Source organism: Cheilinus undulatus, linkage group 13 (assembly GCF_018320785.1).
Source record: "Cheilinus undulatus linkage group 13, ASM1832078v1, whole genome shotgun sequence".
In the NCBI taxonomy this organism is placed as follows: Eukaryota; Metazoa; Chordata; class Actinopteri; order Labriformes; family Labridae; genus Cheilinus; species Cheilinus undulatus.
In genome coordinates this window covers 3,648,272-3,663,022 of record NC_054877.1, presented here as the reverse complement: position 1 = coordinate 3,663,022, position 14,751 = coordinate 3,648,272, and the positions used below count along the sequence as shown (strand labels likewise).

General features: G+C 39.6%; 1 protein-coding gene across 5 annotated transcripts in view; it reads left to right on the top strand.

Moving 5' to 3' along the window:
* Window positions 1-14,751, top strand: part of dip2ca (disco-interacting protein 2 homolog Ca) — a 287,916-nt gene that overhangs the window by 245,842 nt on the left and 27,323 nt on the right. For all 5 annotated transcript variants that reach the window (XM_041803007.1, XM_041803005.1, XM_041803006.1 and 2 more), the window contains exons 24-25: window positions 6,262-6,342; window positions 11,933-12,056. In XM_041803007.1, coding sequence (XP_041658941.1) covers window positions 6,262-6,342; window positions 11,933-12,056 — 205 coding nt within the window. The remainder of the gene's footprint in view (window positions 1-6,261; window positions 6,343-11,932; window positions 12,057-14,751) is intronic.

Here is a 14,751-nt window from a genome sequence, read left to right as displayed (position 1 = left end):
GCTAAAGCAGATCTGATGTTATCAGGAAGGCTGTTCCAAAGTTTAGGAGCTGCCACTGCTAAAGCAGATCTGATGTTATCAGGAAGGCTGTTCCAAAGTTTAGGAGCTGCCACCTCTAAAGCACGATCACTTCTGGATTTAAAATTTTGATGAGGGACTGTCAGAAGGCCCTGATCAGATGATTGTAGATGGCGACTGCTAGAATAACGGCGCAGTAATTAACTCTTATATGTTGGAGCTAGGCTGTGCAGGGCCTTGTTTGTACCGTAATTATTGAAATTTTGAAATTGATCCTAGAAGGTAACCGGAAGCCAATGAAGAGATGCAGGAACTACAGTGATGTGGGAATGATAACTAGTATATGTCAATAACCCAGCTTTTGCACTTCGTACAGACTGAAGATGTGAGGTGGAGGACTGAGTGATGCAAGAGAAGAGAGAGCTACAGTAGTCTGTTGGGTGTGGATTAAAATTTTAGTATTTCTTGTTGTTAGTATGTATTTGATTTTTGCAATGTTTCTCAGCTGAAAGAAGCATGATTGTCCTACTGTAGGAATCTGAGAGTCAAAGTTTAAATGATTGTCAAATACAACACCAAGATTCTTGGCGGGAGACTTGATGTGAAAGACAAGGTCTCTCATGTAGTGGCCGACCTCCTCACAAAAATGATCAGGTCCAAGAATGTCAGTTTTATCTGGGTTGAGACTGAGAAAATTTCGAGTCATCCAGTCTCAACAGTCATGAAGGACAGAGAGATTGTTAGAGTGATGAGGTTTAAAATGAAAAATACAGCTGGGTATCATCAGCGTAACAGTGGTAAGAGGTGTTACCAGTGGAGTAGAGCAAGTCAATATATGTGAGCTGTCAGTTGTTTGTGTGCAGCAGCCATGTCAGCCAGTCAGTAATACATACAATACAATATAACACATGAAACGATACGATTCAACTCTGTATGATACCATAAAATTCAATACAATAAGATATAGTACAAATCGATAAATATACGAGAAGATTTGATATGATACAATACTATTCAATACGCTTGAATACGACACAACATTCTATACACAACGATGCATTATGAAAATATACCATACAGTATTCTATGGTACAATAATACAATGTAATATAGTGTATCAGTGTAGCACAGTCTCCAGCGTTATATTACCATACATGTTATGATACAATAAAACAAAATAATTTAGTATAATACAATGTGATACAATGTGATGCACTGCTCTTCAATGTGATATAAGAAGGCACGATAAAGCTGTATAATAAAACGGGAGGTGCTGTATTACAATCAATGCAATACATTTTATAATACAATACAATTTAATACTAACCTGACACACCAGATGGATTTGTTCCACACATCCATCCAGTAAACCTCCCATAGATGGCGTTTGGGAAAGGGCAGAACCTTTGAAAAAAACTCAGAGGGTGATTGGATGAACACTCTGTCTGTCACATCTTTACGGGCCAATCAGAGCAACAAAACACGAGACATAGCCGCTACGGAGGAGTAAACTCTGCGATGGTAGATATGTCACTACACGACTTTTGTTGTTTTTGAAAAGAAAACAACTCACTGCTGTTCTTTGTTCTTCTTTTAACCAAGAAATGTCGTCAAGTTCTGATAAAACTGGCGCTTTAGCAGCACCAAAAGTACTGCCTCTTACTCCTGATTGGTCCTGTCACTTTCTAACCGGGAGCAAACAGTTCAGATGGGAGCTTTGCAAGATGGATTCGCCAGTGAGAAACACGGAAATGGGCGTATCCATCTGCTTTGCAGGGTTAAAATGTTACAACACAACACGACATTACAGGACAAGACACGATTCAATATGGTGCAACCTAGTACAAAATACTTTTTTGGCCTCTTTGGGAAATTTGTTTTCATTTGTCAATACACACAGACACACAGTTATCACACCTACCCATCCTGCACATGATGTGCATTTAATAGAGATAATAAATAATCCCAATGACAGAAAGATACAAGGTTAAAAGTTAAGACAAAGATACCATATTTGTAGCAGAAATATTTATCTTGAATTTTTCCTGTGTGCTTGAAAAGAGAGAAGACACTCTAAGCAAATCGCCAATGTCAGTTTTCTGGTTCAGATCCTGTTTTAACAGTTGCAGCATTCTTACTCAGGTAATGTTAGAGACATGAAGTTGTTTATCAGGCAGGTGGTCGACGTGTTTAGTTTCAGTGAAATGATCGTCAGGTCTGATAATGAAATCTGATACAACGGAGCTGCAGAGGTGGGTTTATTAACATGAGAATTCATCAGCCGTACTCACAAACTGATCAAATTCAACTGTATGAGACCTGATCTCTATCTACGGCCTGGAATTTAAAACACACACACTCAGATCCGCAGCAGAGCACACAGAGGGTCTTTGTGTTGGTGTTTAACATGCTGCTCCTCTCTCTTAAAGATAACAGGGGTTTTATCTGCGGGCAGGTTCCAGTTCGCTCTGTCTCATGCTGCTGTTGAGCTCTGGAAGTTTACCTTGAGGTCACAGCGAGTCTTACATCACTGCACAAACCACAAAGAGCAGCTCAGATGTGTTTTTCTTTTGATGATAGCAGAAAGTATGACAACATATAACGCTGTCCGACAAGGTGGCTGCTTTGCAAAACTTCTTCTGCTTTATGTTTTCACACAACAAATTCTATCTGAAAACATAGCTCAGGTTTCTGAGGTTTCATACGAGTTGAAGTTTTAGATGCAAACAGTGACTTTGGGCAAATAACATAGACTGATCAGATCTCAGCAGCCACAGATTAAATGTGCCCAATCATTTTAATGCTGCCTTTATTTATACCTGACTGATGAATCAAAGGAAAGAGTTGTTTCTGGTAAGAAGATGTCACCTGGTCAGACTAGCTAGAAAACAGTATAGAGGATTGTTTCACCAAAATAGAAGGGCTGAATGACTCTGGACTGTGACACACAAAGAGAGAGGAGATAAAAAGGAGAGAGAGAAGGTAAAGCATTTCATTTCTTCATTAACTTTACAAGCAATTCATGTTGATGCTTCTTATAGGTAATAAATGTCATCAACCATTTGCATTCAAAGTTCTATTTAGTCTACAGCTGTGGTTCTCAACAAGGGTCGGAGTCATGTTTTGGGCCAGAATCATGAGGAGAGAGCTGTTAGGCCCCTTTAGGGTCCCTGAAGGTGTGACCTCGGCAAAGTATATAGAGTTTCTGACTGACCACTTTCTTCCATGGTACAAAAAGAAGAACAGTTCCTTCTGTAGCAAAGTTTTCTTCATGCTTGACAATGCATCATCTCATGCTACAAAAAATATCTCTGTATCACTGGCTGCTATGGGCATTAAAAGAGAGAAACTCATGGTGTGGCCCCCATCCTCTCCTGACCTTTAACCCTACTGAGAACCTTTGGAGCATCCTCAAGCTAAAGATCTATGAGGGTTGGAGGCAGTTCACATCAAAACAGCAGCTCTGGGAGGATATTCTGACATCCTGCAAAGAAATTCAAGCAGAAACTCTCCAAAAACTCACAGGTTCAATGGATGCAAGAATAGTGAAGGTGATATCAAAGAAGGGCTCCTATGTTAACATGGAACTTGACCTGTTAAGATGTTTTTGATTGAAATAGCTTTGATTTCAGTAAATATGACCTCCTAATGCTGCAAATTAAAAAAAAACGACCATTTTCAGTTCTTTGAAACCTATAAAATGTTTTAAAACTCTGTTTTGTGTAATAATGTGAAACAGTGCATTTTGAGTTTTTTATTTTTATTTTTTTAAATAATGGTTGTCATTATGAAGTTTGTTTAAAAACATTTGAAGTATGCTCTAAAGGCTGATGACTTGAAAAATATTTTGACTGTCATTTGCTTTAATATTTAGGAAAATCAGAGAAAAATGTCATTTGCATAATAATGTGGAAAGTGGTGTATTTGTCTTCAAAAAGAGTAGGGTGAAAACCTGAACAGAATAGACAATTGATGTGTTAATTTCACAAAACTCATAGGAAAATAAATAAATATGCATAAATCTCAACCTAGGAAATAAAATATGGTTTGTTATTTAGCCCTTGACTATGTTCTGTTTGATTAAAGAACAGTTAATAGATTCAGTTGGATCCAAACAAATGATTATGTAACTTGAAGTCAGTTGTAGCATCATTTAAGAATACTTTAACTTATTTTATAGATATACAACTTTTATTTAAACCTAGGTAATCACATCAGAAATGCATTTTTTACGTTATCTTACTAAAACTACTTAAATTATTTTAAGTGTTCAGTTTTTAATTAATAATGCAATTACTTTATGCTGTTTTAAATCAAATCCTTTAATAATTTACATTTATACACAATTATAGGATTTAATTCTCATATTAATTTATCTATTTGTCTATTGTTTGATATTGTTTCCAAATTAAATCCACTATCTACAACAGTATTTTAAACATTACATTTAAACTAAATTTGCACCAAATTAAATGTAAATAATCTTCAGTGATCTACAACATTATTTCATCGACAAACAAACAAAGTAGTGTTCTTATTTCATCAAAACAAACGATCTTTGCTGAACCTTCTTGGAGGTAACATCAACATGGGATTCAAAACACAGTTTATTATCAAGGACCACAACCAGATATTTGTAGCTCTTCAATACCAGCACCTGTAAAAACAGTTAGTGGTGGAAACGAGGGAGACTTCCTAAATTCAATAATCATGCCTTTAGATTTTGACACATAGACTCATCACTCCAGGCCACAATTTCATCTACAACAGGCCCCTGAAGACTAACAATAACCGTATCATCAGCAAATTTTAAGATTTGTCTGTTATTGAAGCTGCTATGGCACTCATTAGTGTACAAAATAAAGAGAAGGGGTGACAGGCAGCAACCTTGAGGAGAGGCAGTAGAAGAGGAGAGCACACTGGGAAAAAAAAACACCATTAACTCTCACACTCTGTGACCTGTTCTTAAGCGTCTGTCTCCAGTGTCACGTTGGTGTATCTGTGATGACAGCATGATACGATACTGTTAATAGCCAATGAGAGCAAGCCGGCCAGGAAGTGTGGTGATCTAGATGTTGCATACTTTTTACCCACAGACATGGCAGTGGACATAAACATGACTGTGCCCCAGGACAAATGTAAATACAGACCAGGTTGCAGAATTAGGACAACAACACGAGCGCCTTTAACATGTCTCATATAAGATTTACAGCAGCAGAAAATCATTCTCCATAGGTTTTTTTTCTTCTGGTGTCATGAGTTTGATTTCTCAAACTTCATTATGAGATGACACATTAAAAACATTGATATTAAAATAAATAATTATGGCACTAAAGGCTTTTCTCCCCACACATCAGGTTTGAAATCCAGGAAACGACTAGTAAGGTTTTCCTGCTTAAATGTGAGGGTTTAAATGTCTGAAAAGACATTTTGTGCTTTATGAAAACATTGACAGTATTGTAAAAGAGCTTCTGGTTCATATATTTGCAGCCATTGCACATTAGGGCTGATTTAGAAAACTGCTTCCACAGGACAGTGGATTTTAATGCAGCAGGAAGGAAAAGGAGGAAACGTAAATGAAGCAGACTTTCATTTGCTGTGGTAAAAGTTTGATGAAAGCTCAGAGTCGAGCCGACAAGCAGCAGAGTGATGTTTTCACCCAGGGAGAAAAACCCTCTCTAAATCTTTAAACCCGAGGAGATTTGTGATGCATGAGGCCGGCGGTGAGAAAATGAGCGAGCGTTTCGTCGACTACACGAGTTTAAACATTGAAACAGGAAACTTCAGCCGACGGGGAGCTGAGTGATGTTTTCAGCAGGAGAACACTGTGGGTTATGTTCCAGGCTGAGAGAGGCCGTGTACTACAGAATCACTCAGATTAACAACATGATCAGTGAGGCTGTAGGAGGTGATAGAGACTCACAGCACAAGGGGCAAATTACATGTTGTTTGCTCAAGTATAAAGAGAGATTCATGTTTAGAAAGACGATTAAACTGCTTTGGTGGAGGAAAGGGCAACCCTGGAAAGCTCTCATACAGTAACAGTAAGGCTATCAGGGTTGACGAGTCCATAACTACACAATGAAGGACAGGGGTAAGTCATAGGGCTTAACGTCAGAGCTTTGGAGCGCGAGGTGATTTCTGACCAGCAGCAACAACACTGAGTGTTACTGATGGATGTGTTTTTAGCTCGCTAGCTTCCCTCCGTCTCACTGCTCCTGTCTGTTCTTGTTGTGTTTTCAGTTCCTCTTCCTGTCAGAGGTGTTACAGTGGCGAGCTCAGACCACGCCAGACCACGTCCTCTACACGCTGCTCAACTCCAGGGTGAGACTTCACAACACACTCATACACACACATGGATGTGGAGTTTTGTGGCTAACTCATTAGCTATACTGTACACTTACACCCAAACTGATGTGCCAGACTGTCCTCAGGCAAATCCTCAGCAAAGCTCCGATCCACAACATGGCTCTGACCAATCAGCGTCATTAGAGGGGAGCGAGGTGGTAGCTATGGGTGGAGTCATGTAGTAACGTAGCCGATCGCAATAGCTGGAACCGATGTAGCAGTTAGCTGAGATTTAGCTTTAGTATAGCAGCAGATTTATCAGAAGTGGACCACGTTTCTTCAGCTTTAAAAATTTCTTCAGTAAATAAAGACACTGAAGGCTTTTCATGACAGAGAAGATGTAGCTCTACTGCCGACCTTCTTTAGCATGAGTTTGCAGTCGTTACAGATGGGGTTTAGTTGGACTGAAACAGTGGCTACCATTAGGTAGCGGTTAGCTTGGATGTAGTGGAGGAAAAGTGTCAGATTTTTTAAACCTTATTAATAAACAAATTCTGTGTCACCAGCAGTGGACAAAGTCCTCAGCCTCAGTGCTTGAGTGACAGTACAGTTACTCCTAGTGTAATTTTACTCCAATACAAGTGAAAGTACTTCAGTGTGTTTATTACTCCAGTTAAAGCTCTGGAGTACTCGCTTTAAAAATATTCATTCAACCTTTATTTAAATCTCGAGGAATCATTGAGAGCATGTTCTCATTTTCAATGATGTCGAGAGTAGGGCTGGGCAATTAATCAGAAATTAGATCAAATTGCTATATGACCTGCAATTAACTAATCAGAGAACTTGTGATAATTCTTTAAGTTAACGTGTATCAAGAATGGTTTACGGAAATCCTCCTTTTTGTGTATTATTTGTTTTTCTTAATCAACCACGATCAGCTGATAGCCAGCTGATACCAATTATTGCCCCTCAGCTCCAACAGCCAATCACAGCTCATTCTCCCAACGCAGCGTTCCATTTGAATATGACGTACTTCTCACTGATACCTACTTGTATTTATGCAGATGTACCACACTGCTGCTGCTGGCTAAGCTTCATCTCCTCCACCCCAGCCGCCTCCTTTATAGCTTGAAGCTTGTTGCACGCCCATGCTCAGATTCATGCTACTATGGGTTCATTGCTTCTGAAATAATGTTGTTGTTTTCAGTGCACACTGTCATAATGTATCTATCAGGTGTGTAACAGTATGGAACAATTGACAGAACGACAGAATTTATTATTATTTATTTTATTAAATTGTATTAAAACAAATAGGCTGTATAAATTACATTTAGATTATTAATAATTCAGCAACCTCCTTCCAAAAGTTCTTCAATGAATAAAAATATTACTCAATAAGTACACTTTTGAATTACTAGGTTATTTTAATTGATATATTGACTTATTTAAACACCAAGTTTTCTAGCCAACATGAACACATCATCATACAACCGTGCGTTAGCTTGTTAAGTATGCTAATTAGCATCTATCCTGCTGATTTCAACACAGACTTCAGCACTGGATTACTTTTTTAACCAATGGGACCTACTACAAAGTTTGGGAGAACTTTTCACAGCCCATCTAGGCGGATAAAGAGGTTAGAGCTGTGTGAAATCTGAGGATTACTTTACCAGTGATGCAGCTGCAGACATGATGGAGTCCCCTCTCCCCCTACTCCGAGGCTGACGGTTGAAGGTACTGCTGCATTTAGAACTACTTTTATTCTCAATACCAGGGGCCTCATTTATAAAACTGTGCGTAGGAAAGATCACTACAGGAAATGCGTACGCACAAAAACTTTCAGATTTATAACAGAGTGCGCACGCACGTCCTACGCCTGTTTCCATTTATAAATCACAATCAACTCTAAAGTTGTTGCACGTGAGGGAACGCTTTACCCCGCCCATATGGTGCCTATAAAAGGTCAGGTGAACGCCCTCGATGAATATTCAATGATATCAGTTTCACGATGGACCAAGATGGAAAACGAGCGAAAAAAAAAAAGAAATTCCACTCAATGTGAGGTCGAGATATTAATAGGAGAGGTGGACACACGCAGAGTCTTATTTGGTGGGCACAGTGTGGGCGTCACTAATGCCAGAAAGAGTGGAAGCATGTGGCTGACGCTGTAAATAACGTTGCCTCAGAGGGTCGGACTGTGGCTGAAGTAAAAAAGAAATGGTCCGACATTAAAGTGGAGGCGAATAGTAGTAGTTGTCCATAGAAAGAGTGTCTGTGTAACAGGTGGGGGAAAGGGCACATCGGAGCTCATCCCCACAGACCACAAGCTGGCGGGGATCATTGGGGAATCCCTCCTGAGCGGTGTGGTGACGGAGGCGGAGGGGGACACGGATGCACCAAATGTGCCAGAAGCGATCATGTCATTGATCATGTCATTTTAATTTCAATTATTATAAATGTAAAACTTTATTTGTATGGCACATTTTGGGAGCACGGTTACTGTCTGCCTTATTGTTTATGTGAATGGACGTCATAAAAACATGTAGGGTTTGTTTCACAATGACAGAACATGATCGATTCAATAATAAAGGCTATGTGTGTGGGCACGTGCGCGTGCGTACGTTCACACACTCCCTCGGGCATCAATGTAAATTTTTCCTCTTTTTGTCGTTTTTGCAAATATATCCTTCACATATGTTATGTGTTGTGAAATGTGTAATGTTTGATTGTTTCACACAAATGTTTCAATCTCACATCAGTCTTTAATTTCATCCTTCTACTGTTGAGGTCAGTGTCTCGTCTATCCAGATTTTGTGCGTATGGCAGGGTCAGAGCTGCCGTGGAGGTGCAAGTTTGTTTTTTATAAATCCCAAACGTGACTTAGAAGTGACGTACGCTTTCTTTTGTGCATACGCAGCGTTTATAAATGAGGCCCCAGAGCACTATTGTTAAAATAAAAACATCATAAGGGGAACTTCGTAACGGACTGGTGAGACTTCTTGTTGTTCCTCCTCGTTACAGTGACGTTCTTGTTTGAGTGGTGCTTTTTTTAAATGCTTTGATTGGTCCGCTGGATGATGTGCTGTCAGCGACACAGCTGCTGAATAATGTCAGCGCTACTGTTGTTGTCTTTGTCCACTGCTGTATTTTACTGGGAAATAAAGTGTTCCTCAACAGGACACTTTTATCCGGGAATATTCAGGCTGTAGCTGTTTGCTGTGGTTGTGTGGTTGCCGGGACAGTGTGACAGTCAGTTGAGCCATGGTTTTCTGTTTGTATGTAAGCTTCGTTCCACATATATCAGTTCAGTACCCATCTGTACCGTACCCAGAGGCCCGTACCGAATCGGTACAGTACGAATACACGTACCTTTACATCCCTAGTATCCATCTGTGTGGGGGTTTCAAGCTACGCACCCCTGGAAAGTCAAAGCAGCTGCTTGACTAACTCACGGAGTATTTTTGGAGCAGTCTTCTCCGCCAAACTGTAGATCCATTTTGCGATAAGATGGTTAAATCTCTGATGAGTTCCTGACTGAATGTAGGTTATAATATAGAATGATTTATTGCTTGAATTTGTTGAAAAATACATTAGATAAGGAACCTTAATAAATTGCAATTGGGAAAAAAATCACATTTAGATTCTTTTTGCCAGCCGTTCAACCCTAGTCAAGAGACGAAAACAACAGGGTTATACAGTGCTGTGAAAGAGTATTTGCCCCCTTTCTGATTCCTGATTTTGTATTTGTCACAAATGTTTTAGATCATCAAACCTATTTGAAAATCTCACAAAGACAACTCAAGTTAAAACAAAATGCAGTTTCTAATTGATGATTTTATTTATTAAGGGAAAAAAATCCAACCCTATCTGGCCCTGTCTGAAAAAGCGTTTGTTCTTACTCGGTTTGCTCTGCTGTAGCCGTCATTAGCATTGAACTGCCCCGTCAGAGTTGCGTATCAGGATTGAACCCCTGAGAGTGCTGAGTCCAGCTCCTCATTTTGAAAGTTTCAGTTTAATCGGACCTTGACCAAATTTTTGTATTAAACGAGAGCCACGCTGACAGATGTTTTAACACGTCTCCAGTCAGGCTTCTTCATGAATTTTATCCACCAACAGAGTGGCAGCAATAGCCTGTGTGGCTCAGGTTAGCAGTGGAGCTGTGCATGCCTGCATTTTGTCTTGTCGTTCTGATTGGCTTGTCATGAATGTGACAGACGGAACGTTTGTCCAATCAGCCTCCCAGTACTTTTTGAAAAGTCCTGCCCTTCACTAACACTTTTTCTGGGGAGGTTTGCCTGTTGAATGTGAAATAAATTCATGCAACGGATCCATGAAACAGTCTATGTTGCGTGTCAGGTTAATTTAAACCAGTCTGCCACAACATTTTGAATATCTTTGCAATCTAATGTAATCAAGGATGATATAAAATCAACTCAGCTTTATTTGTAAAACACCTTTCATACATTAAAAGCAGAGCCCAAGGTGATTCAGAAAAAACAGACAGAATATAATAGCAGGAGTAGAAAAGGGCACTGATTCCAGGGAACCCAGAAGGTCCTTTTCAGTGCTTTTCTCCCTCATTATTAGAGATTTATGAATGCAAACAAAGCTTCAGTTTTCTTTTTGGTAAATTTGCCGTTTTGAGTGAACAGAGTCCTCAATTTGATACAAGAAGTAGTTTTGAAAAATGGGCCTCAGAGCTGGGCGGGGCTGAACAGGGCTGGTCTTCACTTGCTGGAAATGCTGAGAGTGCGGGGGTTTCCATGTCAGAGGTTAGCAAACCTGCTGCAGCTTCCATAAAAAAACACTTCCTGTTAAAAATAAAGAATTTCCTGTCTTCTAAAATTGGGAATTATTTGATATTCTGTAAGACTTCAATGTAATGAAATTATTTTAGATATTTCAGAGAAAAAATTCATACTGTGACTTTAAAAGCCAGGTTGAACTCACACGTCTTTAGCTTGGTTTCCAAAACACCCAGACAGCTCGCCATTTTGACGGCGGACAGAAAGCTCTCTCCCCGCTGCATCAGTGGATCACACAAGGGTCTTTTAACGGAGAAGTCTTCAAGGACTACAGTGCAGAACCATAAAACAAAAGAAGGTCTGTTATGTATGGAGGAACAAGGCCGTGCTCAGGCTGGTTTCACATCAGAGACCCAGGCCTGGATCCAAGTCCTCTTGACCTCAGAGTCTGGTTTACTTGTTTCATTGTGAAAAATAAAGAATCAACCCTTATTTATTTACTGTTTAGTTCACCATAGTTTTTCTTGCAGATTTGAAAAAGACCACAGGGAACAATGCAAAGGTTTTCACAATGGTGCTTTTTTGTCCATAAACTCAGAGAAAGAAAATCTCTAATCCTCTTACTCCTTTGGCTGTTTGTTTGTATGAAACAACCTCACAGACAAAGAGGAGTTATTGTAACAGTTCTGATGGAGTCGCTGTATGAGATTGTGCATGGATGGTCTTTGTGTGGCAGTGCTGTTAGTTTGCATAATGGCAATATGATCCGCCGGTTTGTTTACAGCTGTTCGGCACCGTGATGCTGCAACGGAAAATCTGACATGACATCTGCTGATACACTGCGCTGATTGAAAGTGTCACTCATCTCTCTGTCTCTGCAGGGTACGATAGCCAGCTCTCTGACATGTGTCCAGCTTCATAAAAGGGCAGAGAAGATCGCAGGCATGCTGGCTGAACGGGGCCACCTACAGGACGGAGACCACGTGGCACTGGTCTACCCTCCAGGTAAGCAAAGATCAGGATGAGGCTGCAGTGTCTTAATGTTTTTGTTTCTGTTTGTTTTAATATTTTCATGATCAGTCTGGGTATGTCTTTGTAATGACAGTGTGGCATCTGAAGGCCTTGCTTCTGACCCTTGAATCATGTAGATTTGTTGCTAATAAAAGAAAGTAGCCAAAAATATATGGACAGATATTAGTGTACTAACTAATGACAGGACCCTTTAGCAATCTGCCAATATCTGAAAGAAAAGTTAAAAACTCAGAGGTGAGAATTTTCAGTTGCTAGAAGGAGGTGCTGTGACAAAATATTGATATTGATGTATGGATGTGTTCAGGATAGAAGTGTGATCATCCCTGTGAAGTTTGGAGATGATTGACTGAAGCATTAAAAAGTTCTGAGGCATAAATGATGTGTTTTTACTACAAGAAGTAGTAAAAAAGTTTTTAAAAAGTAGTTTAAGTTAAGCTCTGGTCATGGCCCTACCCTAGTGTAAAAACTCACAGTTAGCACAACTTTAAATCTCCAGGTTGTACAGTGGTTCTCACCCTTGGGGTCGGGACCCCATTGGGGGTCGCGAGACACTAAGAGGGGGTCACCAGATGCCTTAAAGAAACTAGAATATCTTTTTTTTTTTTTTTTTGCCACTTTAAACCAATCTTGCCAAATTTTAACCCATTTTCATCCGTTTTCCCAACCAATTTTGCCAATTTTGGCACATTTTTGCCACTCAAAACCCATTTTTGTCAAATTTGAAACCCTTTCCACTTTTTCTGCCAGTTTTTGCCCCTTATTAACCAATTCTTGCCACTTTCTGCCTATTGTTGGCTCTGTTGACCCATTAATGCCACTATTGACCCCTCTTTATGCCCCCTTAAACCACATTTCACTATTTGATATGACCGTTTTTGCCAGTTTAACCCATTTTAGCCAATTTCTGCCTCAGTGAACCATTTTATAGCAGTTTATAGCAATTTTTCACCCTATTTAACCAAATTTCCACCATTTTTGCCACTTTAAATTAATTTCAGCCACTCTTTAATCCTTTTTTTACCACTTCATATGCCCGTTTTTACCATAGTAACCCATTTCTGCCATGTTTTGGTGATTTTTTTGCCACTTTTCTTTATTTTTTGTTTGACTTCTAACCCTTTTTTGCTACATTTAAAATCCAATTACACCAACTTATCCACCATTTTTTGCTATTAACCCATTTTAATTCTGTTTTTAAGAAAAGGGATTTATATTTTTAAGAGGACTGCTAACTGCACAAATGTATAACAAAGATATTTTTTGCTTTGATAAGAGTGGTTATTATTCAGGTTAAATATAATATATGGATACCACAGCTTAACTTTACAGTGGCACCTTTATTTTGGGGGTTGCAGGCTGAAAAGGTTGAGAAAGGTTGAGATCTAGTGAGCAAAAAAATTCTGGAGTCAATCGGATGAAATCCCTCGGACTAGTTTGTTAAAATATGAAACTTGTGAATCACCCAAAAACGCCAGGATTTGACCTTTAGCTGTTTGTAGTGACCATTCTGTGCGTTTTAGAGGAGGCCTCCAAGAGACTTTTTTTTCCTCTAATCATAATACATATGTGTACCAATTTTCATGCATGCAGTTCTTACCTAGTCCACTATCTCACGTTTTGGGCCCCTGTGGGGCTCCTGCTTGAAGGACTTGATGGACTACAAAATTTCCACTGGGGGACAATTTTCTGTAAAGTTTGGTGAGTTTTGAGCTGTAAAAACCCCCAAATTAGTAATTTTTCTGACAGAAAAATGAAGCATGTGATACAATAAGGTCCTCGCCAACCTCAGGCCGATGCTTGAGCCCGAATAATGGTAATAGCTTTTATTTATATAGTGCCTTTAATGCAAGAGTGTCCAATATATGGTCCAATTTTGATTGGCCCGCAGCAAATTCTAGAAACAAGAAGAATTTATTGATGTGTTTTTTTGTGACTAAACTGGGACAACTCTGTACATGGTAAAAAATATTGGAAATCAAAATATATCTTGTTTTCTAACTCCCTGATAAGTTTCAACAGCAGCATCAATAATATTCCAGGGGTGGAGCCAGTGGTAGTTAGGGCCAAACAAGGACCACTGGAATCTAACTGGCATCCTCAAAAACCTGAAACCAAATGTCTGTTTTCACTGTCAGCCATTAAATCAAGCGTTTAGCATTAGTTCAGGCAGGCCATGGAGTCAAGTTCTTCCCGATCAGCTGATCTAATGCAAGCCGTCATCAGCTGACGGCCGGCTGATTTGCTCTAAGCCTGCTCTTGGCCAGTCATTCTCATGCTCTTACTTAAACTACTCTTGACTGGCCACGCTGTGTAACTCTCTCTGCAAAGCTGCTCTTGCAGCCCTCCTCCACCCCAGCTCCTCCTTTATTCTGCTTCAGACTTGATTAATGTCTTACACCTTGCTTTGTGGATATCAAAGTGGCCCCAACATCCTTATATATTTCCATATTTGGACATCCCTCCTTTAATGGAAACGAAGAATGGTTCACAAAATTACAGAAGCCAAGACAACACAACGACAAACACTAGGTTGAGAGTTTGGAGAGGCTTAGATTTAGGAGATATTGTAGGCTGTGGTCAGGTGGTTCTTGGGGATTTTTTAAACAGAAGGAGCATTGTGAATATCTTCAGCGAAAATGTTCCAAAGGATGAGGGGCCGTAGTCCTGA